The sequence below is a fragment of the Haemaphysalis longicornis genome, unplaced genomic scaffold (genome assembly GCF_048455015.1).
Source record: "Haemaphysalis longicornis isolate Haplotype H1 unplaced genomic scaffold, Haemaphysalis longicornis Haplotype H1 scaffold_4, whole genome shotgun sequence".
NCBI classification, from domain to species: Eukaryota; Metazoa; Arthropoda; class Arachnida; order Ixodida; family Ixodidae; genus Haemaphysalis; species Haemaphysalis longicornis.
In genome coordinates this window covers 187834997-187859669 of record NW_027526361.1, presented here as the reverse complement: position 1 = coordinate 187859669, position 24673 = coordinate 187834997, and the positions used below count along the sequence as shown (strand labels likewise).

Below are 24673 nucleotides of genomic sequence, written 5' to 3'. Positions count from 1 at the left end.
TTATGTCAGACAGCTTGTCAACCGGTTTTTGTTTTTGCGAGACTCGCAAGAACCCTTTCTACGAACTTTCATGCAAAGATCGCTAGCCAGTTCATTGCCCATGTTTATTGTCTCCTCTGCGAATGAAAGATGTGGAACAATCAAAGGCTACATGAGGGAGGTAGTAGATTCGGTCAAGTTTCTTTCTGTGCGGTTTTCCCTCGAATACCTATCAACCGTATCGAGGAGGACGCTCACCAAGAATTTGAAAGAAATGCTATTTCCGGTACCCCTGTATCGATCGTTATACAGCTCTGTTCTTGGTCAGGATGTTTTATCTCGGGTAAAGAAAATGGCTGTCCCAGCGTCCGTGAAAACATTTTTCTTTAAGTTGCACACCAACACCCTCCCTGTTAAAACTTGGATGGAAGAAAAAGGTTTGTTTGTTCCCTGGCCAACAAATTGCACATTATGTGGAAAGCCAGAAACAGTTGAGCATGTTTTCACGGAGTGCTGAACGCAATTTTTTTCTGGGATGTCTTGCAACGGACTTTAAAGAAAGACCTGCCCGTTTCACCAGATGGTATACGGTTTCTGTCTGTACAAAGTGATAGCAGTGTGCCGTACGATCTTATCATGGCCCTAGGCCTGCATGCCATTTGGAGGTCGAGGATGGCCGTACGCCATGCTGATCCTGAAGCGCTCACTGTGAGCAAGTACTTTGCACAAAGTATAACTATGCTGTACGAGATCCACAAGCTACAAGACCCTGACCACGAATGGCTGCCAGTTTTGGAAGAACTGTGTACTTTTGATGTTTATTTTAAGTTTTTCCGTCAGCCAAAGCGTGGCAGACGGTTTTTAATCTGCCCTTGACGTGATGTGTGTTTTGAAAAACGGTAATAAAAAAAAAAGCAGAGTGGCGCAGTGGAAGCGTGCTGGGCCCATAACCCAGAGGTCCGTGAATCGAAACCACGCTCTGCTACTGTGTATTGTTTTTTTTTTTCAAGTGGAATTTCATTTCTCAGTCGCACATCCGTATCCCACGACTGTGTGAGCAGCAGCTGTCACAGTGATCGTCCAGCAGAGTGGCGCAGTGGAAGCGTGCTGGGCCCATAACCCAGAGGTCCGTGAATCGAAACCACGCTCTGCTACTGTGTATTTTTTTTTTTCAAGTGGAATTTCATTTATCAGTCGCACATCCGTATCCCACGACTGTGTGAGCTGCAGCTGTTACAGTGATAGTCCAGCAGAGTGGCGCAGTGGAAGCGTGCTGGGCCCATAACCCAGAGGTCCGTGGATCGAAACCACGCTCTGCTACTGTTTTTTTTCAAGTGAAATTTCATTTCTCAGTCGCACATCCGTATCCCACGACTGTGTGAGCAGCAGCTGTTACAGTGATAGTCCAGCAGAGTGGCGCAGTGGAAGCGTGCTGGGCCCATAACCCAGAGGTCCGGGAATCGAAACCACGCTCTGCTACTGTGTATTGTTTTTTTTTTTTTCAAGTGGAATTTCATTTCTCAGTCGCACATCCGTATCCCACGACTGTGTGAGCAGCAGCTGTTACAGTGATCGTCCAGCAGAGTGGCGAAGTGGAAGCGTGCTGGGCCCATAACCCAGAGGTCCGTGAATCGAAACCACGCTCTGCTGCTGTGTATTGTTTTTTTTTTTTTCAAGTGGAATTTCATTTCTCAGTCGCACATCCGTATCCCACGACTGTGTGAGCAGCAGCTGTTACAGTGATAGTCAAGCAGAGTGGCGCAGTGGAAGCGTGCTGGGCCCATAACCCAGAGGTCCGTGGATCGAAACCACGCTCTGCTACTGTTTTTTTTCAAGTGGAATTTCATTTCTCAGTCGCACATCCGTTTCCCACGACTGTGTGAGCAGCAGCTGTTACAGTGATTGTCCAGCAGAGTGGCGCAGTGGAAGCGTGCTGGGCCCATAACCCAGAGGTCCGTGGATCGAAACCACGCTCTGCTACTGTTTTTTTTCAAGTGGAATTTCATTTCTCAGTCGCACATCCGTATCCCACGACTGTGTGAGCAGCAGCTGTTACAGTGATCGTCCAGCAGAGTGGCGCAGTGGAAGCGTGCTGGGCCCATAACCCAGAGGTCCGTGAATCGAAACCACGCTCTGCTACTGTGTATTGTTTTTTTTTTTTTCAAGTGGAATTTCCTTTCTCAGTCGCACATCCGTATCCCACGACTGTGTGAGCAGCAGCTGTTACAGTGATAGTCCAGCAGAGTGGCGCAGTGGAAGCATGCTGGGCCCATAACCCAGAGGTCCGTGGATCGAAACCACGCTCTGCTACTGTTTTTTTTTTTCAAATTGGAATTTCATTTCTCAGTCGCACATCCGTATCCCACGACTGTGTGAGCAGCAGCTGTTACAGTGATCGTCCAGCAGAGTGGCGCAGTGGAAGCGTGCTGGGCCCATAACCCAGAGGTCCGTGGATCGAAGCCACGCTCTGCTACTGTGTGTTGTTTTTTTTTTTTCAAGTGGAATTTCATTTCTCAGTCGCACATCCGTATTCCACGACTGTGTGAGCAGCAGCTGTTACAGTGATAGTCCAGCAGAGTGGCGCAGTGGAAGCGTGCTGGGCCCATAACCCAGATGTCCGTGAATCGAAACCACGCTCTGCTACTGTGTATTGTTTTTTTTTTTCAAGTGGAATTTCATTTCTCAGTCGCACATCCGTATCCCACGACTGTGTGAGCAGCAGCTGTTACAGTGATCGTCCAGCAGAGTGGCGCAGTGGAAGCGTGCTGGGCCCATAACCCAGAGGTCCGTGAATCGAAACCACGCTCTGCTACTGTGTATTGTTTTTTTTTTTTTCAAGTGGAATTTCATTTCTCAGTCGCACATCCCTATCCCACGACTGTGTGAGCAGCAGCTGTTGCAGTGATCGTCCAGCAGAGTGGCGCAGTGGAAGCGTGCTGGGCCCATAACCCAGAGGTCCGTGAATCGAAACCACGCTCTGCTACTGTGTATTGTTTTTTTTTTTTTCAAGTGGAATTTCATTTCTCAGTCGCACATCCGTATCCCACGACTGTGTGAGCAGCAGCTGTTACAGTGATAGTCCAGCAGAGTGGCGCAGTGCATTCTACTTCCGGCCACCGAAGCGTGCGGACGCAGAATCATGAGCTCCAGCGGGGCGGCGATAGCGGCTCAGCCGAGCCGCGGAAACAGGCCAACGGGAAGCGATAACGAGGAGTACCAGATTATTCTGCCGCAACTGCCCACCGGACGCATCGTTTTAAACACGGTGTTTTTGCACGGCGACGTGAAGGCCAGACCTTTTAAGGTCGAAGATTTTCGGGATGCGCTCGCACGGACTGGTCTGCTCCCCGAGGTTGTCGCCTTGGGGGCATACCAGATAAACCATGTGTGGGCAGTAACGTTCAGCAGCGCCGAAGCAACGAAGAAGATGCTCGCGGTCACGGAACTTCAAGTAAAGGGCCGGCGCTGCGTCGTCATCGACCCGCAAGATCAACAGGTCAGACTGAAGCTGCACTGGCTGCTTCATGGCGTCGCCGACGACGACATCCGGGCTGCCTTTGCGTCGTACGGCAAAGTGACCGAGGTGAACCGGGAGCGGTGGCGCGTCCAGGGCGTCACCGACAAGGGTTCTACGACGAGGACGGTGCTGCTGAAGTTGAAAAGAGGCCTCAAGGTTGACAACCTGCCGCACCAGATAAAGGTTGCAGGGGAGCTCGCCCTCGTCGTGGCACCGGGACGCCCCATGCAGTGCCTTCGCTGCAACGGCCAGGGCCATGTGCGGCGGGACTGCAAGGTGCCCCGTTGTTCCAAGTGTCGGCGTTTTGGTCACGTCGAGACGCAGTGCGTGCCCTCGTACGCGTCAGTGACGGGACCCGCTGACAGCGAGGGTGCTACCGACCACCTTATGGACGTCATCGAGGCAGAGGAAGCAGCCGAAGGCGCTGGTGGTGGCGAGCCCTCCGAAAATACCACCGTGACCCCAAGGGAAGCCTGCCTCACCCAGGAAGTGAAAACCCCCGAGGCCACCCCAGCAACAACGGCACCACCAGAGGAGGTCTTGGGTGAACGTGACCAAAAGTGCTCGACACCCGAGCCCCCCGCTGCACTGGTGGGGCTACACCCAGAGAAGATGGACACCGACGGAGCAGCGGCTTCGGCAGGGTCAGCCAAACGCCCCCACGTTGACGCTGCTGACGAAAACGACAACGTGGGTAAGAAGAACAGCGAGGAGCCGCCGGCGAAAACAACGCAGATACGGCGCCCTTCGTTCAGACCCAAGCCCACCATACCGCCCGAAAGGAAACCCCCGGAAACGCCCCCCCAACAGCTCAACGCAAGGGACAGCGCAGCAGCGGGCGGTAGCGCGTAGCCAGCTCAAGACGCGAAAGGTAAGCGCCATGCTCTCCGCCTCTCATTGAACGAAACTGTCTGACGACCTCGCCCTTAACGTAGCTACACTCAACGTCAGGGGATTGGCTGGGAAAAGAAAACAGAGCCAAGTGTACCGGCTGTTAACCGAGCATGACGTTGATGTGTTGGCGGTTCAGGAAACGAAGGTGCAGGGGGAGGCAGAGACTGAGAGCATGGTGCGGCGTTTCACGTCGAGGTACTTCGCGTGTGTTAGTCACGCAGTCGGCACTTCGGCGGGTTGCGTGCTTTTTGTGCGAAAGCTACCGGGCTTAGCTGTCCAAACCGTGACGTCCTGCTTGTCAGGCCGATTAGTGGTGTGCGATTACTCCTTTCGCAGTGTCGAGTGGCGCGTTTTGTGCATTTATGCCCCCAATTCTGGGGACGAACGTGCTGACTTTTAAGAGCGAATGCTCTTTATAAGCGACCCCAAACCATCCACCGCCGGCGGCGGCGGCGGCGGCGGCGGCGTCGGCGGCGTCCGCAGTGCTCCTCTACATTTAAAAAAGAAACAGCATCCGGCGCCAGGTTTCGATCCGAGGACTTTGCGGCCGCAGCGCGACGCGCTACCGACTAAGCCACGGAAGCCACGCTGATATCAGTGTGAGTAACGCGCCTTATATCTTTAACGCATTCAAACTACGTCGTCAGCGGCGTGCGTTGGCGATTCAGCGGCGTTATAGCGGCTTGATAACTGCGTGGTGTACACGTGATACTACAAACCCGATGGAAGAGATGGATGAGAAGGCGGCGAGGCGGTGGGCTGCGGGGGCCGAGCGCAAGCGCCGCAAGCGGGCCGACAACCGTGCATTCGCACTTTCACATTCTCCCCCTCGGGGAAATGCGGGGGAATTTTTTTTTGTTAGTATTAGGCAGCACCTTACCACTGATCGGCAAATAATACTATTAGGGGATTTCAATTGCGTGTTAACGGCACGCGACAAGACAAGTAAAAGGCCGTTCAAGGACGTCAGCACTGATTTGTTGGCTGAGCATATTGTGGAATTCGGTCTGGAGGATGTTGCCGAATGTTTGGAGGGCGCAAGAAGTGTGCAATACACGCACTTTCAAGGCGCTAGCCACGCCCGACTGGACCGGATTTACGTATCCTTGGAAACGGTCGCAATGTGCAGCAATTACAGTGTTTTGCCATTGTCTTTCAGCGATCATTGTCTGGTCGCGTGCAAAATAGGGCACAAAAAACGGCGGAACAATTTTATATGGGAATTATGGAAGTTAAATGAAAAGATCTTAAAAGACGAAAATTTCAGCAACATAGTAAAGGACCAAATTAGCAAAATCGAACAGGCCAGCCAAAATAATATCTTGGAAATGTGGGAACTAACAAAAGAAGCGTCAAAAATTAAAGCGATCGAACGGGCCAGCTGCATAAGGTTCGAACAAAATGAAAAGGAAACGTTGCTCCGAGAATTGCTAAAAACACTGACAGAGCAAGAGGGCAAACAGCCGGGCGTGTACAAAGACGATATCAGGCAAACAAAACAAAAGCTAGAAATAATCGACGAAGAGCGCTATCACGGAGCGCTTGTACGAGCAAGAGCGGTCCAGGCGATAGCGGGGGAAAGACCTACAAAGCGGGCCTTGGGGCTCGAGAAAGCGCATGCTCGTCGTAATCATATAACCGAGATTGAATGGAACGGCGAAACTTCAGGGGATAGCAAGCACATCGAGCGTGCCTTTTTTGAGCACTATCAGTCGCTTTTTGCCTTTCGCTCTGCCGATGTTGAAAGCTTCAAGAAAGAATTCCTCAGCAACATGCCTAAGCTTGACGACGAAACGAAGGAGTGGCTACAACAACCAATAGCATTGAAGGAAGTTGAAGACGCCATTGACAATTTAAACCCAGGCAAATCGCCAGGCCCTGATGGTTTGACTGCGGCGTTTTACAAAGAATTTAAGAGTGAACTATCACCGGTATTAGCTGTTGTTTTTAATGAATCGATTAAGTTGAAATCACTGCCACCTTCTTACGGAACTGCTCACACGGTGTTAATTCCTAAAACAGAAGATGTTGGAAAACTTAAGCAGGTTACGTCTTATAGGCCCATTTCACTTACGAACGTGGGCTATAAAATATTTATGAAGATACTAGCAAGTAGGCTCCAGGGAGTGATACATAAAATAGTCGGTCCTCATCAGACTTGCGGCATACGGGGAAGGTCCATTTGCACCAATATACATAAGGCAAGGTGTGTGCTTGAGTGTTCCGATGCCATGCATGTAGGAGTCGCTGTGCTTCAGCTAGACCTTGAAAAGGCCTTTGATTGTGTATCACACGAAGTATTGTTCTCTATTTTGGACTATATCAACGTCGGTTCTGTTATCAAAGAGGGGGTAGCATTGGCGTACCGGAATTTCACCACGCGGTTAGTTGTGAACAAAGCATTGGGAGCGCCCATTAACGTGCAACGCTCTGTACGCCAGGGCTGCCCCCTCAGTCCACTTTTGTTCTGCATTTATATTGAAACATTGTGTTTACGTATCCTAACAGACGTCGAAATTCGAGGGTTCCGAGTGCATGAGGCCGAGGTAAAAGTATTGGCTTATGCAGACGACATTGCGGTATTCTGTGAGAACAAAGACAGTATCAGTAAAGTAGTTGAGATAACAAAACAGTTTAGTACAATGACAGGGAGCCTTGTAAATTGGGGAAAGTGCCTGGGGTTCTTGCATGGAGAATGGCAATCAACCCCTGACACTTTCGCCAACGTAAGCTGGGTAACAACACCCGTAAAGTACCTGGGAGCCCCGCTACAGTTTTATAAAGATAGTGAGCCGTATTGGCACGAACTAGCACAGGAGACTCGAGCAAAGGCAGACAAGTGGAGGGGGGCGTGTTTGTCAACCTTTGCTAGGGCAACAGTGTGCAACCTGTTTTTCGTTAGTAAACTGTGGTACGTGATGCAAGTGCTGCACTGTTCGCGTACAAATGTGCAAAAGCTGCATCGGGTCCTTGCTGTTTTCGTGTGGGCCTCGAATTGGGAGAGGTGCAGCCGCACCAACCTGTTCAGGCGAATCAAAGATGGGGGTCTGGGATTGGCGCACTTATTTGTGCGACAGCTTGTAAATAGATTTCTGTTTGTAAGGGATGTAAGGGACCCCTTTCTGAGGACAGTATGTCAGGTAAGGTTGGGCAGGCTTCTGCCTGACTTTATTGTAACCACTGGGCATATGCATGGAGGCATTTTTGGTTTTTTCAAAGAAGTCGTTGGAAGTGTAAATTTCTTGAACGCGCGGTTTTCAAAAGAATACTTAAGTACGGTAAAAAGGAAAAACCTGTATAACGATATTGTGGATACCGTGTTCCCTGTGCCAATGTACAGAGCTATGTACTCTGGAGGCCCAGGCAAGGACGTCCTTAAGAGGGTGAAAAAGATGCAAATTCAGCCAGGGGTCAAGTCTTTTTTCTTTAGGCTGCATACAGGTACATTATTAGTAAGAACATTTATGGAACAGAGGGGGCTATTTGTACCATGGGGGACAGACTGTTTTAGATGTAAATTACCAGAGACAATCGACCACGTGTTTTTGCATTGTTGTGAGGGGGTGTATTTATGGGATGTTCTACAAAGGACATTACGAAAAGACTTTCCGTTAAACCCTCACGGTATACGATTTCTTGCAGTGGACAATGAGGCTGGAGTGCCTTATGATTTAGTAATGGTACTGGGCCTCCATAGCATATGGCGCTCGCGCACAGCAAGACTGTATAATGATGTCGATGCCCGTTTTGCACTACAGTATTTCAAAGAGAGTGTTGGTCGCTTTGTCGAAATTATTAAGTCTCGGGAGTTATTTCCGGTATGGCTGCCAGAAATGGAGCAGCTGACAAAGATCAGGCTTTTTTGAATGACAACGCCAGCCCGTTATTCGCTGGCAGCCCCATTTTTCCTGAGTTGAGTGTTTTATTGTGATGATCTGTAATGTTTTGTGTGTTGCCAAAACCAGGCAATAAAGAAAAAAAAAAAAAGCAGAGTGGCGCAGTGGAAGCGTGCTGGGCCCATAACCCAGACGTCCGTGGATCGAAACCACGCTCTGCTACTGTTTTTTTTTCAAGAGGAATTTCATTGCTCAGTCGCACATCCGTATCCCACGACTGTGTGAGCAGCAGCTGTTACAGTGATCGTCCAGCAGAGTGGCGCAGTGGAAGCGTGCTGGGCCCATAACCCAGAGGTCCGTGAATCGAAACCACGCTCTGCTACTGTGTATTGTTTGTTTGTTTTTTTTCAAGTGGAATTTCATTTCTCAGTCGCACATCCGTATCCCACGACTGTGTGAGCAGCAGCTGTTACAGTGATAGTCCAGCAGAGTGGCGCAGTGGAAGCGTGCTGGGCCCATAACCCAGAGGTCCGTGAATCGAAACCACGCTCTGCTACTTTGTATTGTTTTTTTTTTCAAGTGGAATTTCATTTCTTAGTCGCACATCCGTATCCCACGACTGTGTGAGCAGCAGCTGTTACAGTGATAGTCCTGCAGAGTGGCGCAGTGGAAGCGTGCTGGGCCCATAACCCAGAGGTCCGTGGATCGAAACCACGCTCCGCTACTGTTTTTTTTTCAAATTGGAATTTCATTTCTCAGTCGCACATCCGTATCCCACGACTGTGTGAGCAGCAGCTGTTACAGTGATCGTCCAGCAGAGTGGCGCAGTGGAAGCGTGCTGGGCCCATAACCCAGAGGTCCGTGGATCGGAACCGCGCTCTGCTACTGTGTATTGTTTTTTTTTTTTCAAGTGGAATTTCATTTCTCAGTCGCACATCCGTATCCCACGACTGTGTGAGCAGCAGCTGTTACAGTGATCGTCCAGCAGAGTGGCGCAGTGGAAGCGTGCTGGGCCCATAACCCAGAGGTCCGTGAATCGAAACCACGCTCTGCTACTGTGTATTGTTTTTTTTTTTTCAAGTGGAATTTCATTTCTCAGTCGCACATCCGTATCCCACGACTGTGTGAGCAGCAGCTGTTACAGTGATCGTCCAGCAGAGTGGCGCAGTGGAAGCGTGCTGGGCCCATAACCCAGAGGTCCGTGGATCGAAACCACGCTCTGCTACTGTTTTTTTTTTCAAGTGGAATTTCATTTCTCAGTCGCACATCCGTATCCCACGACTGTGTGAGCAGCAGCTGTTACAGTGATAGTCCAGCAGAGTGGCGCAGTGGAAGCGTGCTGGGCCCATAACCCAGATGTCCGTGAATCGAAACCACGCTCTGCTACTGTGTATTGTTTTTTTTTTTCAAGTGGAATTTCATTTCTCAGTCGCACATCCGTATCCCACGACTGTGTGAGCAGCAGCTGTTACAGTGATAGTCCAGCAGAGTGGCGCAGTGGAAGCGTGCTGGGCCCATAACCCAGAGGTCCGTGGATCGAAACCACGCTCTGCTACTGTTTTTTTTTTCAAATTGGAATTTCATTTCTCAGTCGCACATCCGTATCCCACGACTGTGTGAGCAGCAGCTGTTACAGTGATAGTCCAGCAGAGTGGCGCAGTGGAAGCGTGCTGGGCCCATAACCCAGAGGTCCGTGGATCGAAACCACGCTCTGGTACTGTTTTTTTTTCAAGTGGAATTTCATTTCTCAGTCGCACATCCGTATCCCACGACTGTGTGAGCAGCAGCTGTTACAGTGATAGTCCAGCAGAGTGGCGCAGTGGAAGCGTGCTGGGCCCATAACCCAGATGTCCGTGAATCGAAACCACGCTCTGCTACTGTGTATTGTTTTTTTTTTCAAGTGGAATTTCATTTCTCAGTCGCACATCCGTATTCCACGACTGTGTGAGCAGCAGCTGTTACAGTGATAGTCCAGCAGAGTGGCGCAGTGGAAGCGTGCTGGGCCCATAACCCAGAGGTCCGTGGATCGAAACCACGCTCTGCTACTGTTTTTTTTTCAAGTGGAATTTCATTTCTCAGTCGCACATCCGTATCCCACGACTGTGTGAGCAGCAGCTGTTACAGTGATAGCCCAGCAGAGTGGCGCAGTGGAAGCGTGCTGGGCCCATAACCCAGATGTCCGTGAATCGAAACCACGCTCTGCTACTGTGTATTGTTTTTTTTTTCAAGTGGAATTTCATTTCTCAGTCGCACATCCGTATCCCACGACTGTGTGAGCAGCAGCTGTTACAGTGATCGTCCAGCAGAGTGGCGCAGTGGAAGCGTGCTGGGCCCATAACCCAGAGGTCCGTGAATCGAAACCACGCTCTGCTACTGTGTATTGTTTTTTTTTTTCAAGTGGAATTTCATTTCTCAGTCGCACATCCCTATCCCACGACTGTGTGAGCAGCAGCTGTTGCAGTGATCGTCCAGCAGAGTGGCGCAGTGGAAGCGTGCTGGGCCCATAACCCAGAGGTCCGTGAATCGAAACCACGCTCTGCTACTGTGTATTGTTTTGTTTTTTTTCAAGTGGAATTTCATTTCTCAGTCGCGCATCCGTATCCCACGACTGTGTGAGCAGCAGCTGTTACAGTGATAGTCCAGCAGAGTGGCGCAGTGGAAGCGTGCTGGGCCCGTAACCCAGTCGTCCGTGGATCGAAACCACGCTCTGCTACAGTTTTTTTTTTTTCAAGTGGAATTTCATTGCTCAGTCGCACATCCGTATCCCACGACTGTGTGAGCAGCAGCTGTTACAGTGATCGTCCAGCAGAGTGGCGCAGTGGAAGCGTGCTGGGCCCATAACCCAGAGGTCCGTGAATCGAAACCACGCTCTGCTACTGTGTATTGTTTTTTTTTTTTTCAAGTGGAATTTCATTTCTCAGTCGCACATCCGTATCCCACGACTGTGTGAGCTGCAGCTGTTACAGTGATAGTCCAGCAGAGTGGCGCAGTGGAAGCGTGCTGGGCCCATAACCCAGAGGTCCGTGGATCGAAACCACGCTCTGCTACTGTTTTTTTTCAAGTGGAATTTCATTTCTCAGTCGCACATCCGTATCCCACGACTGTGTGAGCAGCAGCTGTTACAATGATCTTCCAGCAGGGTGGCGCAGTGGAAGCGTGCTGGGCCCATAACCCAGAGGTCAGTGAATCGAAACCACGCTCTGCTAGTGTGTATTGTTTTTTTTTTTTTCAAGTGGAATTTCATTTCTCAGTCGCACATCCGTATCCCACGACTGTGTGAGCAGCAGCTGTTACAGTGATCGTCCAGCAGAGTGGCGCAGTGGAAGCGTGCTGGGCCCATAACCCAGACGTCCGTGGATCGAAACCACGCTCTGCTACTGTTTTTTTTTCAAGTGGAATTTCATTTCTCAGTCGCACATCCGTATCCCACGACTGTGTGAGCAGCAGCTGTTACAGTGATAGTCCAGCAGAGTGGCGCAGTGGAAGCGTGCTGGGCCCATAACCCAGATGTCCGTGAATCGAAACCACGCTCTGCTACTGTGTATTGTTTTTTTTTTCAAGTGGAATTTCATTTCTCAGTCGCACATCCGTATCCCACGACTGTGTGAGCAGCAGCTGTTACAGTGATAGTCCAGCAGAGTGGCGCAGTGGAAGCGTGCTGGGCCCATAACCCAGAGGTCCGTGGATCGAAACCACGCTCTGCTACTGTTTTTTTTTTCAAATTGGAATTTCATTTCTCAGTCGCACATCCGTATCCCACGACTGTGTGAGCAGCAGCTGTTACAGTGATAGTCCAGCAGAGTGGCGCAGTGGAAGCGTGCTGGGCCCATAACCCAGAGGTCCGTGGATCGAAACCACGCTCTGCTACTGTTTTTTTTTCAAGTGGAATTTCATTTCTCAGTCGCACATCCGTATCCCACGACTGTGTGAGCAGCAGCTGTTACAGTGATAGTCCAGCAGAGTGGCGCAGTGGAAGCGTGCTGGGCCCATAACCCAGATGTCCGTGAATCGAAACCACGCTCTGCTACTGCGTATTGTTTTTTTTTCAAGTGGAATTTCATTTCTCAGTCGCACATCCGTATTCCACGACTGTGTGAGCAGCAGCTGTTACAGTGATAGTCCAGCAGAGTGGCGCAGTGGAAGCGTGCTGGGCCCATAACCCAGAGGTCCGTGGATCGAAACCACGCTCTGCTACTGTTTTTTTTTCAAGTGGAATTTCATTTCTCAGTCGCACATCCGTATCCCACGACTGTGTGAGCAGCAGCTGTTACAGTGATAGTCCAGCAGAGTGGCGCAGTGGAAGCGTGCTGGGCCCATAACCCAGATGTCCGTGAATCGAAACCACGCTCTGCTACTGTGTATTGTTTTTTTTTTCAAGTGGAATTTCATTTCTCAGTCGCACATCCGTATCCCACGACTGTGTGAGCAGCAGCTGTTACAGTGATCGTCCAGCAGAGTGGCGCAGTGGAAGCGTGCTGGGCCCATAACCCAGAGGTCCGTGAATCGAAACCACGCTCTGCTACTGTGTATTGTTTTTTTTTTCAAGTGGAATTTCATTTCTCAGTCGCACATCCCTATCCCACGACTGTGTGAGCAGCAGCTGTTGCAGTGATCGTCCAGCAGAGTGGCGCAGTGGAAGCGTGCTGGGCCCATAACCCAGAGGTCCGTGAATCGAAACCACGCTCTGCTACTGTGTATTGTTTTGTTTTTTTTTCAAGTGGAATTTCATTTCTCAGTCGCGCATCCGTATCCCACGACTGTGTGAGCAGCAGCTGTTACAGTGATAGTCCAGCAGAGTGGCGCAGTGGAAGCGTGCTGGGCCCATAACCCAGTCGTCCGTGGATCGAAACCACGCTCTGCTACTGTTTTTTTTTTTCAAGTGGAATTTCATTGCTCAGTCGCACATCCGTATCCCACGACTGTGTGAGCAGCAGCTGTTACAGTGATCGTCCAGCAGAGTGGCGCAGTGGAAGCGTGCTGGGCCCATAACCCAGAGGTCCGTGAATCGAAACCACGCTCTGCTACTGTGTATTGTTTTTTTTTTTTCAAGTGGAATTTCATTTCTCAGTCGCACATCCGTATCCCACGACTGTGTGAGCTGCAGCTGTTACAGTGATAGTCCAGCAGAGTGGCGCAGTGGAAGCGTGCTGGGCCCATAACCCAGAGGTCCGTGGATCGAAACCACGCTCTGCTACTGTTTTTTTTTCAAGTGGAATTTCATTTCTCAGTCGCACATCCGTATCCCACGACTGTGTGAGCAGCAGCTGTTACAATGATCTTCCAGCAGGGTGGCGCAGTGGAAGCGTGCTGGGCCCATAACCCAGAGGTCAGTGAATCGAAACCACGCTCTGCTAGTGTGTATTGTTTTTTTTTTTCAAGTGGAATTTCATTTCTCAGTCGCACATCCGTATCCCACGACTGTGTGAGCAGCAGCTGTTACAGTGATCGTCCAGCAGAGTGGCGCAGTGGAAGCGTGCTGGGCCCATAACCCAGACGTCCGTGGATCGAAACCACGCTCTGCTACTGTGTATTGTTTTTTTTTTTTTCAAGTGGAATTTCATTTCTCACTCGCACATCCGTATCCCACGACTGTGTGAGCAGCAGCTGTTAGAGTGATCGTCCAGCAGAGTGGCGCAGTGGAAGCGTGCTGGGCCCATAACCCAGAGGTCCGTGGATCGAAACCACGCTCTGCTACTGTTTTTTTTTTCAAGTGGAATTTCATTTCTCAGTCGCACATCCGTATCCCACGACTGTGTGAGCAGCAGCTGTTACAGTGATAGTCCAGCAGAGTGGCGCAGTGGAAGCGTGCTGGGCCCATAACCCAGAGGTCCGTGAATCGAAACCACGCTCTGCTACTGTGTATTGTTTTTTTTTTCAAGTGGAATTTCATTTCTCAGTCGCACATTCGTATCCCACGAGTGTGTGAGCAGCAGCTGTTACAGTGATCGTCCAGCAGAGTGGCGCAGTGGAAGCGTGCTGGGCCCATAACCCAGAGGTCCGTGAATCGAAACCTCGTTCTGCTACTGTGTATTGTTTTTTTTTTTTCAAGTGGAATTTCATTCCTCAGTCGCACATCCGTATCCCACGACTGTGTGAGCAGCAGCTGTTACAGTGATCGTCCAGCAGAGTGGCGCAGCGGAAGCGTGCTGGGCCCATAACCCAGAGGTCCGTGAATCGAAACCACGCTCTGCTACTGTGTATTGTTTTTTTTTTTCAAGTGGAATTTCATTTCTCAGTCGCACATCCGTATCCCACGACTGTGTGAGCAGCAGCTGTTACAGTGATCGTCCAGCAGAGTGGCGCAGTGGAAGCGTGCTGGGCCCATAACCCAGAGGTCCGTGAATCGAAACCACGCTCTGCTACTGTGTATTGTTTTTTTTTTTTTTTCAAGTGGAATTTCATTTCTCAGTCGCACATCCGTATCCCACGACTGTGTGAGCAGCAGCTGTTACAGTGATCGTCCAGCAGAGTGGCGCAGTGATTCCACTTCCGGCCACCGTGGCGGACGGACGTGTGATGTCGAGCTCCCAAGTTGGAGCGGCCGTTGCGGCCTCGGGCCGCGGTAACAGGACAACGGATGCTGAAACCAGGGACTATCAGATAATTCTGCCTCAACTGCCAACAGGTCGGTTCGTTTTGAACACCGTATTTTTGCACGCCGATGTTAAAGCGAGACCTTATCGAGTAGAAGATTTCCGCGACACGCTCGCACGTTTGGAACTGCTCCCCGACGTGATAGCGTTGGGGGCGTTCCAAATGAATCACGTGTGGGCGGTGATATTCAAGGACGCCGAGAGTGCCAAGAAATTGGTAGCTTTACGCGACGTGAAAGTGAAGGACTTGCGCTGCATGGTCATCGACGCGGGTAACCAAGTGCTTCGGGTAAAGGTGCCCTGGGTGCTTTACGGTGTTCCGGACGACCTTGTGCGTGCGGCTTTTGCCCCTTTTGGGGTGGTGACGGAAGTCGCAAGGGACCGCTGGCGGGTGTCCGGATGCAACGAGAAAGGCACGACGACGCGCCTTGTGTCGCTCAAGCTCAAGGCTGGCATGACCCCTGACGATGTGCCCCATCAGCTGCGCATCGCCGGTGACAACGCCCTCGTCGTCGTCCCGGGACGCCTGCCGCTCTGCCTGCGCTGTCACCGTTCGGGCCACGTACGGCGGGAGTGCCGTGTGCCGCGCTGCACGCGTTGTCGGCGTTCCGGCCACGACGACAGCCAGTGCGTGCAAACGTACGCCAGCGTCGCCGGACCCGCGGGGGGTGACGACAAGTCGGAACACCTCATGGACGAAGCAGAAGCGGAAGAGGTTGCCGCTGGAGGGGGAGGGGACGTGCCAGCGCCGACACCTGCAGTCCCCGTTCAAGTTACCGGCAAGGATCCTCAAGTGCAACAAAACGAGGCGCAGAACCTTAACCAAGAAGTTCCAGCCTTCACGGAAGTCGCCAAAGAAAGCGGCTCCGAAGACAACCAAGGGGGCGGTGCTAAGGACGACGACGACGACATCGTCACAATGGACACCAGCAAAGAACCAGCCGGCAGCACCTGCGGTAAACGGGTCCGCGAGAGCAACGCCGGCCCGACCGATGAAGGCACCGCGACTCCCGACGAGCCGCCTCCGAAAGCACCGCCTGGGCGGCGTTCGACTCTTCGGCCCAAGCCCAACGTTCCACCAGACAGGAGGGCACCTGAGACGACGCCGGCAGCAACGCCGACGTAGCTGCTACAATGGTGTGGATAGGCACTGACGGATTGGACTTACGTGGGCACCCTTTCGGACTCTGAGGTATGCGCTTTAGAGACACAATTGTTTAAAAACACCCTACGGCTTTAAGTTGACTTTTCTTTTCTGTGCACCTGTGTTAGCATCAATCGGTCTGTTTGAACATTAGATGGAACACAAATTGAACAGAGCTTTGCGAATTGCCACGTTAAACGTACGTGGCTTGGCCGCAAAAAGGCGGCAGTATCAGGTGAATCGCCTTTTCTTGGAAAACGACCTTGACATCATTGTGGTCCAAGAAACCAAAATAGAAAGCGAAGACCAAACAGACCGAATGGTGGATCAATTTAAAGCACGTTATTATGTATGTGTCGCTCATGCCGTAGGCCGATCGGGGGGCTGTGCCTTATTCATTAGAAATTCAGTTGGGTTTGACGTGCAACCTATTTTCTCATGCGAAAGTGGCCGTCTGATAGTGTGCGACATTAACTTGTCTACGACAAATTTTCGAATCATTTGTGTGTACGCGCCGAATATACAGCTGGAAAGAAAAGATTTCTTTCAACAATTCAAAAGATTTCTTGATACTGAAGGTTACGTCATACTGCTAGGCGATTTCAATTGTGTATGCAACGCAGATGATAGAGCAGCCAATGTGATGGTCCGTGACTCCAGTGCGCTATTGTTAAACACAATGGTCCACGAAAATAACTTGGAGGACATTGGCCGAACACTTACGGCGGGAATGGCAAGTCAGTACACACACTTCCAGAACGATAGTGAAGCCAGACTGGATAGAATTTACGTTTCCACAGATCTAGTCCTCCATTGTAACAATTATCAGATAAAGCACGTTTGCTTTAGTGACCACAGCTTAGTGACACTAGTTATTGGAACGGAAAAAAGAAATCCTAAGTTTAATTGGGAACTATGGAAGTTTAATGCTAAGTTATTACACGACGAGGTGTTTTCGGATAAAGTAAAAGAGCAAATTAAACTACTGTTCAAAGAAAATGATGAGAACATAGGCATAGAGTGGGAAACTTTTAAACAAGAAGTGAAAATGGACGCCATAGAAAGGTCGGCAGTGTTACGGCAAAAAGACAAAGAGAAAGAAAATGAACTGCTTACTGAACTCCAGTTTCTCTTGAGCGCGCAGAATGCGCACTTGGAAAATAACGCTAGCAAAGTAAAACAAGTAAAGGCCGAGTTAGAGCACATAGACGCTGAAAAATATAAAGGGCCATAATAAGAGCCCGCGCAGAGAAGTTATGGCTTGGGGAACGACCAACAAAACGTGCTTTGTGTGACGAAAAAAGATACGCAACTCGAAACGAGATAAAAGCGGTTGAATACGATGGCTGTATTGCGCGTGATAGTGAAACCATCCAGCGTGCTTTTTACGAGCATTATCGCGATCTGTTAGGGCGGAAGCGGGACTTTGAAGACGGTTTTCGGCATCATTTTCTGCAGCAAATGCCGAAGCTGGATTCGGAAATTGGAACAAAACTCGAAGAGCCGATAACCCAGCTGAGATAGAGCAAGCCATTGACAATTTGAGCCCTGATAAGACCCCTGGTCCAGACGGCATAGGGGCCTGTTTTTATAAAGCTTGGCAATCATCCTTTACCGTGTTCTCGTGCAATCGTACGAGAGGAAGCAACTGCCACCATCCTTTTGTCAGTCCCACCTTGTGTTAATCCCGAAGTCTGATGATCCCGTCAAACGCTTATCGGTAAAGGGTTACAGGCCAATTAGTCTCACTAATGTGGACTATAAGGTCTATATGAAAGTATTGGCTAGAAGAGTACAGAGTATTATAACATCTATAGTGGGGCCCCACCAAACATGTGGAATAATGGGGCGCTCAATAATGACTAACATACACGTGAGTGAGTGAGTGAGTGAAAGAACTTTATTGAGGGTCCGGCGATGACGCGAGCTCGTCGCGCACCCGGCTAGTCCCACGTCGGGACCGGCAGGTCTAGCCCACCGGTAGAAAAAACTGCGCGTAAAAGACAGGACCGTGACAAGTAGACAGGACAAGCGCAGTCCGGTCGCGGGCACGCTGGACTGCCAGGTTTTGCTTGTCTAGAGCGGGGCTACGCAAAAGAGAGTCCCACTCCTCCTTGCTGAACTTCGGGTGTGCGGACCCGCTCTCCCAGAGCATGTGAGCTAGAGTAGAGGTCTGTCCGCAGGACGGGCAGGTGTCGTCGCGATATACGTCGGGGTAAACTTCGTGTAGAACTGCCAAACACGGATATGTGCCGGTCTGTAATAGTCTAAGGGAAACGGCTTGCGCCCTATTCAACTTGGGGTGAGGGGGTGGAAAGACCCTTCTAGACATGTAGAAAAATTTCGTGACCTCGTTATAAGTAGCGGGAGCATCCCTGTGGCCGTAAGGGGGAGGCGACTCAGCTCTCCTTACAGAGGATACACGTGGCCAGAAACATTTTAGAATGTGTGGATACTTTTGGAGGGCAAGTGGCTATTCTGCAGCTAGATTGGGAAAAAGCGTTCGTTTGTGCCGCCCATGATATTCTTTTTTAAATACTTGAACATGTCAACATCGGTTCAGTTATACTAGAAAATGTCAAAATGAGTTACTTCCAGAGCACAACAAGTGTCGTCGTTAACAAAACACTCACTGAACGGATTGCGATACGTTCCTCAATTAAGCAAGGCTGCCCACTGGCACCGCTGCTTTTCGCGATATACCTTGAGCCTTTCTGTTTAAGTGTCTTAAACAGCGATGATGTGTACGGATACCGGCTGACTTCAAGTGAAGTTAAAATATTGGCCTACGCCGATGATGTCGCCGTCATATGTCAGGACAAACCAAGCATTACCGCTGCTGTACAAAAAGCAAAACTCTTTGGCAAACATACCGGAAGCATGGTAAACTGGGGAAAATGCCTCGGATTTTGGCATGGTGAATGGGAAGCCCCGGAACAAACATACGAAAACGTCCAGTGGACCATCACGCCCTCCAGGTACCTTGGTGTGCCACTAGATCACTACCGCGACACGGATACTTTCTGGGCAGAGCAAATCGAAGTCGTCCGGGAAAAGACGATGATGTGGGGCGGACGCGACTTATCGATGTTTGCCCGAGCAACGGTATGTAATATTTTTCTAGTTGCCAAGGTGTGGTATGTGCTACAGGTTCTTTTCATAACGCAGTCAAACATACAACGGTTGCACAGAGTGTTTGCAATTTTTGTTTGGGGCGCCACGTGGAAGCGCATGAGCCGTTCCAATTTGATTGATTGATTGATTGATGGGTTTAACGCGCCGACGCAACGCAGGCGATGAGGCGCGCCGTAGTGGAGGGCTCCGGATTAATTTTGACCACCTGGGGATCTTTATCGTGCGCCGAAATCTCGTACACACGGGCGTTTTTGCTTTTCGCCTCCATCAGAAAAGCGGCCGCCGCGGCCGGGAATCGAACCCGCGACCTCGTGGCCGTTCCAATTTGTTTCTTCCTGTTAAGTCGGGGGGTCTGGGACTTGTGCATTTATTTTTGAGACAAGTGGTGTCACGATTTTTGTTTCTAAGAGATCAAAGTGACAGCTTCCTACGGACAATGATTCAGATAAGACTGCGAGAGGCACTACCTGATTTCATTGTTTCTACAAGCGCTGTACCAAGGACCAGCCTGCGAGGATTTCTGCGTGAAGTTGTGTGGTCGTATAAATTTCTAAAGGCGCGGTTTTCACTGGTGTATCTCAGCGGTGTATCACGTAGAAAACTGTATAATGATGTCCTTGAAATATCCTTACATGTTCCCGTCTACAGACCCATAGGTATTAATTCTACTGCAATGAATATCTAAAAGCGGGTCATAAGAATGCCGGTGAAGGCATCAGCCAAAAGTTTCTTTTTCCAGCTGCACACTGGAACACTGCCCGTGAAACCATGGTTGCAGGAAAGAGGTATTTTTGTTCCTTGGGACGTAAACTGTGTTTTTTGCCACAGGCCAGAAAAAGTTGAGCACATATTCTTGGATTGTTCAGATGCCGTTTTCCATTGGGACATCCTCCAGAGAACACTTAAAAAGGCATTACCAATCACACCCTTTGGTATACGGTTCTTGCCGACCGATAATGAAGACGGTGTCCTTCTGGACATGTTCATGCTTCTGAGCCTACATAGTTTATGGAGGCCCCGTATGGATGTCAGGCATGCTAACCCAAACGGGCGGGCTGCTAAGGACTCCTTCACTGAGAGTGTGACCTACATCCGAGATGTGTACAAACTCGAGGAGGCTATTCCAAACTGGATGCACTTATTGGATGACCTTGTAACCATGAGACGGTTTTAACTCAGCTGCACCGACCACAGTGTATTGGTTGGTGTTATTTTACCTTGTACTGTTTGTAAGCATGTCCTTTTGTTTTGTTCTATTGTACCAAGCAGGTAATTAAGAAAAAAAAGCAGAGTGGCGCAGTGGAAGCGTGCTGGGCCCATAACCCAGAGGTCCGTGGATCGAAACCACGCTCTGCTACTGTTTTTTTGCGGGTGGAATTTCATTTTTTAGTCTCACATCTGTACCGCATGACTGTGTGAGCAGTAGCTGCTGCAGTGATCGTCCAGCAGAGTGGCGCAGTGGAAGCGTGCTGTGCCCATACCCCAGTGGTACGTGGATCGAAACCACGCTCTGCTACTGTTTTTTTTTGCGTTTGGAATTTCGTTTTTTAGTCTCACATCTGTACCCCATGACTGTGTGAGCAGCAGCTGTTACAGTGATCGTCCAGCAGAGTGGCGCAGTGGAAGCGTGCTGGGCCCATAACCCAGAGGTCCGTGAATCGAAACCACGCTCTGCGACTGTTTTTTTGCAGGTGGAATTTTATTTTTTAGTCTCACATCTGTACCCCATGACTGTGTGAGCAGCAGCTGTTACAGTGATCGTCCAGCAGAGTGGCGCAGTGGAAGCGTGCTGGGCTCATAACCCAGAGGTCCGTGGATCGAAACCACGCTCTGCTACTGGTTTTTTGCGGGTGGAATTTCATTTTTAAATGCGAATGCATTTCTTAGTCGGCGGTTGTGCGGCCAGTGCCGGCGTCCGCACACAGGTGTTATCTCTCCTCACCCCTAGCAACAGCTGTGGCGCGCCTAGCAACCGGAGCAGGTGGTAGCTCGGGCGGGAGTAGCGGAGGGCAAGGGGAGATGAGGAGCGCACGCGGGCGTGTGAGGGCGCGCGCATCGCGGAGCTCGGGCGGAGTAGCGGAGAGTGAGTGGAGAGGAGGAGCGCGCTCAGGCGTGTGAGGGCGCTCGCATCGTGGAGCTCGGTGGAGAGAGCTCGCGCGCGGGGCGGGCGTGTTGCGCGGGTCTCTCTCTTTTTTCCGCGTACCCTCTCTCCGCTCGCTGCGCTCGGAAAAATATATTTAAATGCAGTGGAGCTAAGTGCCTCTCTCCGTGACTGCTTGCCGCAGCGCACTCATCGGTGCACCCAATGCATTCGCATTTCCGCACGATTCCCTTCGGGGAGGTGGGGGGAGTTTTTTTTAGTCTCACATCTGTACCCCTTGACTCTGAGCAGCAGCTGTTACAGTGATCGTCCAGCAGAGTGGCGCAGTGGAAGCGTGCTGGGCCCCTAACCCAGAGGTCCGTGGATCGAAAGCACGCTCTGCTACTGTTTTTTGCGGGTGGAATTTCATTTTTTAGTCTCACATCTGTAACCCATGACTGTGTGAGCAGCAGCTGTTACTGTGATCGTCCAGCAGAGTGGCGCAGTGGAAGCGTGCTGGGCCCATAACCCAGAGGTCCGTGGATCGAAACCACGCTCTGCTACTGTTTTTTTGCGGGTGGAATTTCATTTTTTAGTCTCACATCTGTAACCCATGACTGTGTGAGCAGCAGCTGTTACAGTGATCGTCCAGCAGAGTGGCGCAGTGGAAGCGTGCTGGGCCCATAACCCAGAGGTCCGTGGATCGAAACCACGCTCTGCTACTGTTTTTTTGCGGGTGGAATTTCGTTTTTTAGTCTCAAATCTGTACCCCATGACTGTGTGAGCAGCAGCTGTTACAGTGATCGTCCAGCAGAGTGGCGCAGTGGGCGCCGGCAACGTGGGATACCCCAGCGGAGAGTGTAGAAATCATGGACACAAGCCTGGACGCCAGCAAACTACGCACCAGCAACAGTGTTGCGAAAAGACCACACGGAAGCAACGAGGAAGGAGAACGTGAAAACGAGGCGGCGGCATCCGGTGAACCACCACTGAAATCGACGGTCGTGCGTCGTCCATCCTTCAAACCGAAACCGAACGTTCCACCAGACCGGAGACAGTTGAACGAACCGACGACGTAGAAACAATTGCTGTGCTTGTGGTGCGCTGCGTGATGGGACTTGATAACGAAAATTACTAGAGGCCGTCCTTCTGAGGTATGGTTTCTTCTTTTTCACGAACACGATTGCAGCGCTACATGGGAAACTTCCTGTTCCCAATGAGCATTATTGTGTTTGTTGGTGCTTTTAAAAGGGGCATGACCGAACCGTTTGCTCTCGTACGTACATAAATGGCCTTAAATCTAGAGACAACAATGCGTGTAGCCACAATAAACGTAAGAGGGCTATGCGCAAAAAAGCGGCAATATCAGCTAAGTAGGCTCTTCATGGAAAATAATCTGGACATCATTGCGATACAGGAAACAAAAATAGGCAACGAAGAGCAAGCGGAGCGGATGGTCCTATCATTTACGTCCCGATATTATGTTTGCATATCCCATGCAGTTGGTCTATCTGGTGGCTGTGCCCTTTTCCTTAACAAATCGATGGGCATTGTGATTGAAAATGTAGTTTCATGTGAAACTGGACGGCTTATTGTCTGTGACTTTACTTTTTCTGGCTTAAAGGGGGCCTGAGATGGATTTCAAAGTGTTTTTGTTTGTGTCAGAAATCTACTCTATAGTTCTTGTAGAAACAAGTCCAAAAATAGTAAGCATATTCGCTCACGCTAACAAAAGTTATTACCCCGACGAGATAGAACTATTTGTTGGCTCGGCGGCTTGCGATGACGACATAGTCCGACCTCGTCCGAGGCGAAGCACTCATTTCATGGTTGGCCGCCGGAATGTCCGCGAATTTTGACGGCGGTGGTTTGGTTTAGAGCGTCGTCGTTACCATGGTTACTTCAGCAAGTGGGTCGCACATGAGACCACGACGTCCTTTTTTTTTTAAGCTACGTTTTCAGTCTTTAAGGACTTTGAGCAGGAGATACTGGTGATTGCGGAAGTCGCCCTTGCATGCGCGAGAGTTTCCGTGAACGGTAACTTATTAGAGAGTTTTAGCATATCGTTACCGTGTTTACGTTACCGTTTACCGTGTTTGCGGGAGTAGACTGCGCAGCGCGAGAGTTACCGCGAACGGTAACTTACCGGCTTAAGCTTCACCGTCGCCAGCGGCTTCCGGTAATACGGTAAACGGTAACGCAAACACGGTAACGATATGCTAAAACTGCCCATCGCTACATAGCGATACAGATGATACAGAGGCTAGAATTTCTACCGACTGTAGTAGCGAGCCCCCTGCGCCGGCGAAATGTACGCTCGCGTTTTGATTAGATTACCGGAAAGTTCCGAGTGAACGCCCTCCCCCGAAACATCGCCCACCGCCTTTTACGGGTGAAATATTCAATTTACTGAAAGACGCGCGCCCACCCCGTAAAATCCATGGCTTTAGCGCCGATGAGTGAACAAAACAAACCCGAATCATCTCTTCATGTGTAGATGCGGTCACTTATTCGTCCTTTCCGCGCTTGACCCGAAATTTCGCCCATCTCGTATTTTTCACTTGATATCACTGTACTTAAATTTGGGTGGGCGTTCTTCCGGAACTTTACGGCACAGCAAATGCGCTGTGCTCTGCGCTTCATACAAGCAATCTTAGTTGATGTTGTTTACTACATTCTTGCTAAATGATGATCAGGAGCACGATAAATGACAATTTTTTCTAGAATGAGCGAGCAAAATTTCCGCCCCTACTCCAGCTTCCCACGCTTACAATGGTTCAGATGCCTCTATGAACTAGCATAGCTCTTTTATGCTTTCAAAATCGTCTTGGGCAAGGTAATATAGGTAACTGCGGAATCATTACAATATATCTTACTCATTTTATATCGAAATATTTAGCGGTGGCGTGAATTCTGGTTAATACAATACTTGGTCCAAATTCTTCCCACTAGATGGCGGCGTCAACGTCATGTTTTCAATTTTTTAAGCTCTACAGTAGAAGTATACGGCTCTTTAAAAAAAATTATTGTATTGTGAGAGTTCAATCTAAGACGTCTAAGATTCAAGCCATTTCAAGCGTAAGCGAACAGTTCTGGGCAACAAACGTTTGTGTCATTTGCTTTGCGACAAATTCGCCAGATGTCGCTACTCGGCAGAGCCGGTAAGCCGGAATGCAGAAACCGCAGAGTGAAATCCTTTCGTTTTCAGCGACAAACGGCTACTCTTGCTTCATTTAACATGGTAAACGGTAAAGCGCGCTAAGGACACTAGGCAACAGGTTCATTCAGAAGGCCGGTGCAGCAAACCACACTTTCCTGCGATCATGACTTGATGGGAAGCAATGAAATGAAACTCTTTGGCAGTTGTCGTTACGGGATGAGCATGCTCTTGCCCTTGTCGCGACCGCCGCAGAGAATCAGCTGCGACAGCGTTTGGGCTTGAACTGATTTATTCAGCCCGCGTGAGCGCACTTGAGCGTGCGCCGCGTGATCACG

The 24673-nt window shown here is 50.2% G+C and overlaps 2 protein-coding genes and 25 non-coding genes across 27 annotated transcripts; all 27 read left to right on the top strand.

Moving 5' to 3' along the window:
- The first annotated feature begins 1227 nt into the window (after window positions 1-1227).
- Trnam-cau (transfer RNA methionine (anticodon CAU)) lies at window positions 1228-1299 on the top strand. Its single transcript has one exon. It is a non-coding gene; the product is annotated as a tRNA-Met (tRNA).
- A 429-nt stretch (window positions 1300-1728) lies between these two features.
- Window positions 1729-1800, top strand: Trnam-cau (transfer RNA methionine (anticodon CAU)). The gene has a single exon. It is a non-coding gene; the product is annotated as a tRNA-Met (tRNA).
- An 87-nt stretch (window positions 1801-1887) lies between these two features.
- On the top strand, window positions 1888-1959 carry Trnam-cau (transfer RNA methionine (anticodon CAU)). Its single transcript has one exon. It is a non-coding gene; the product is annotated as a tRNA-Met (tRNA).
- Window positions 1960-2217: 258 nt separating this feature from the next.
- On the top strand, window positions 2218-2289 carry Trnam-cau (transfer RNA methionine (anticodon CAU)). The gene has a single exon. It is a non-coding gene; the product is annotated as a tRNA-Met (tRNA).
- A 91-nt stretch (window positions 2290-2380) lies between these two features.
- On the top strand, window positions 2381-2452 carry Trnam-cau (transfer RNA methionine (anticodon CAU)). Its single transcript has one exon. It is a non-coding gene; the product is annotated as a tRNA-Met (tRNA).
- A 666-nt stretch (window positions 2453-3118) lies between these two features.
- Window positions 3119-5040, top strand: LOC144180717 (uncharacterized). The gene has a single exon (XM_077708997.1). The coding sequence runs from the start codon at window positions 3119-3121 to the stop codon at window positions 4346-4348; it is 1230 nt and encodes a 409-aa protein (XP_077565123.1). The 3' UTR covers window positions 4349-5040.
- Window positions 5041-8376: 3336 nt separating this feature from the next.
- Trnam-cau (transfer RNA methionine (anticodon CAU)) lies at window positions 8377-8448 on the top strand. Its single transcript has one exon. It is a non-coding gene; the product is annotated as a tRNA-Met (tRNA).
- Window positions 8449-9039: 591 nt separating this feature from the next.
- On the top strand, window positions 9040-9111 carry Trnam-cau (transfer RNA methionine (anticodon CAU)). Its single transcript has one exon. It is a non-coding gene; the product is annotated as a tRNA-Met (tRNA).
- A 268-nt stretch (window positions 9112-9379) lies between these two features.
- Trnam-cau (transfer RNA methionine (anticodon CAU)) lies at window positions 9380-9451 on the top strand. Its single transcript has one exon. It is a non-coding gene; the product is annotated as a tRNA-Met (tRNA).
- A 258-nt stretch (window positions 9452-9709) lies between these two features.
- Window positions 9710-9781, top strand: Trnam-cau (transfer RNA methionine (anticodon CAU)). Its single transcript has one exon. It is a non-coding gene; the product is annotated as a tRNA-Met (tRNA).
- A 90-nt stretch (window positions 9782-9871) lies between these two features.
- On the top strand, window positions 9872-9943 carry Trnam-cau (transfer RNA methionine (anticodon CAU)). The gene has a single exon. It is a non-coding gene; the product is annotated as a tRNA-Met (tRNA).
- Window positions 9944-10199: 256 nt separating this feature from the next.
- On the top strand, window positions 10200-10271 carry Trnam-cau (transfer RNA methionine (anticodon CAU)). The gene has a single exon. It is a non-coding gene; the product is annotated as a tRNA-Met (tRNA).
- A 596-nt stretch (window positions 10272-10867) lies between these two features.
- On the top strand, window positions 10868-10939 carry Trnat-cgu (transfer RNA threonine (anticodon CGU)). The gene has a single exon. It is a non-coding gene; the product is annotated as a tRNA-Thr (tRNA).
- A 262-nt stretch (window positions 10940-11201) lies between these two features.
- Trnam-cau (transfer RNA methionine (anticodon CAU)) lies at window positions 11202-11273 on the top strand. Its single transcript has one exon. It is a non-coding gene; the product is annotated as a tRNA-Met (tRNA).
- A 258-nt stretch (window positions 11274-11531) lies between these two features.
- Trnam-cau (transfer RNA methionine (anticodon CAU)) lies at window positions 11532-11603 on the top strand. The gene has a single exon. It is a non-coding gene; the product is annotated as a tRNA-Met (tRNA).
- A 256-nt stretch (window positions 11604-11859) lies between these two features.
- On the top strand, window positions 11860-11931 carry Trnam-cau (transfer RNA methionine (anticodon CAU)). The gene has a single exon. It is a non-coding gene; the product is annotated as a tRNA-Met (tRNA).
- A 90-nt stretch (window positions 11932-12021) lies between these two features.
- On the top strand, window positions 12022-12093 carry Trnam-cau (transfer RNA methionine (anticodon CAU)). Its single transcript has one exon. It is a non-coding gene; the product is annotated as a tRNA-Met (tRNA).
- A 255-nt stretch (window positions 12094-12348) lies between these two features.
- Window positions 12349-12420, top strand: Trnam-cau (transfer RNA methionine (anticodon CAU)). The gene has a single exon. It is a non-coding gene; the product is annotated as a tRNA-Met (tRNA).
- Window positions 12421-13016: 596 nt separating this feature from the next.
- Trnam-cau (transfer RNA methionine (anticodon CAU)) lies at window positions 13017-13088 on the top strand. The gene has a single exon. It is a non-coding gene; the product is annotated as a tRNA-Met (tRNA).
- Window positions 13089-13348: 260 nt separating this feature from the next.
- Window positions 13349-13420, top strand: Trnam-cau (transfer RNA methionine (anticodon CAU)). The gene has a single exon. It is a non-coding gene; the product is annotated as a tRNA-Met (tRNA).
- A 257-nt stretch (window positions 13421-13677) lies between these two features.
- Trnam-cau (transfer RNA methionine (anticodon CAU)) lies at window positions 13678-13749 on the top strand. Its single transcript has one exon. It is a non-coding gene; the product is annotated as a tRNA-Met (tRNA).
- A 99-nt stretch (window positions 13750-13848) lies between these two features.
- On the top strand, window positions 13849-13920 carry Trnam-cau (transfer RNA methionine (anticodon CAU)). The gene has a single exon. It is a non-coding gene; the product is annotated as a tRNA-Met (tRNA).
- Window positions 13921-14982: 1062 nt separating this feature from the next.
- On the top strand, window positions 14983-16206 carry LOC144180155 (uncharacterized). The gene has a single exon (XM_077708541.1). The coding sequence runs from the start codon at window positions 14983-14985 to the stop codon at window positions 15943-15945; it is 963 nt and encodes a 320-aa protein (XP_077564667.1). The 3' UTR covers window positions 15946-16206.
- A 4177-nt stretch (window positions 16207-20383) lies between these two features.
- On the top strand, window positions 20384-20455 carry Trnam-cau (transfer RNA methionine (anticodon CAU)). The gene has a single exon. It is a non-coding gene; the product is annotated as a tRNA-Met (tRNA).
- A 407-nt stretch (window positions 20456-20862) lies between these two features.
- Trnam-cau (transfer RNA methionine (anticodon CAU)) lies at window positions 20863-20934 on the top strand. The gene has a single exon. It is a non-coding gene; the product is annotated as a tRNA-Met (tRNA).
- A 735-nt stretch (window positions 20935-21669) lies between these two features.
- Trnam-cau (transfer RNA methionine (anticodon CAU)) lies at window positions 21670-21741 on the top strand. Its single transcript has one exon. It is a non-coding gene; the product is annotated as a tRNA-Met (tRNA).
- An 87-nt stretch (window positions 21742-21828) lies between these two features.
- Window positions 21829-21900, top strand: Trnam-cau (transfer RNA methionine (anticodon CAU)). Its single transcript has one exon. It is a non-coding gene; the product is annotated as a tRNA-Met (tRNA).
- Window positions 21901-24673: the final 2773 nt, after the last annotated feature.

Coding starts and splice junctions, on each gene's coding strand:
- LOC144180717 (XM_077708997.1), top strand. CDS start 3,119: ATGAGCTCCAGCGGGGCGGCGATAGCGGCTCAGCCGAGCCGCGGAAAC.
- LOC144180155 (XM_077708541.1), top strand. CDS start 14,983: ATGAATCACGTGTGGGCGGTGATATTCAAGGACGCCGAGAGTGCCAAG.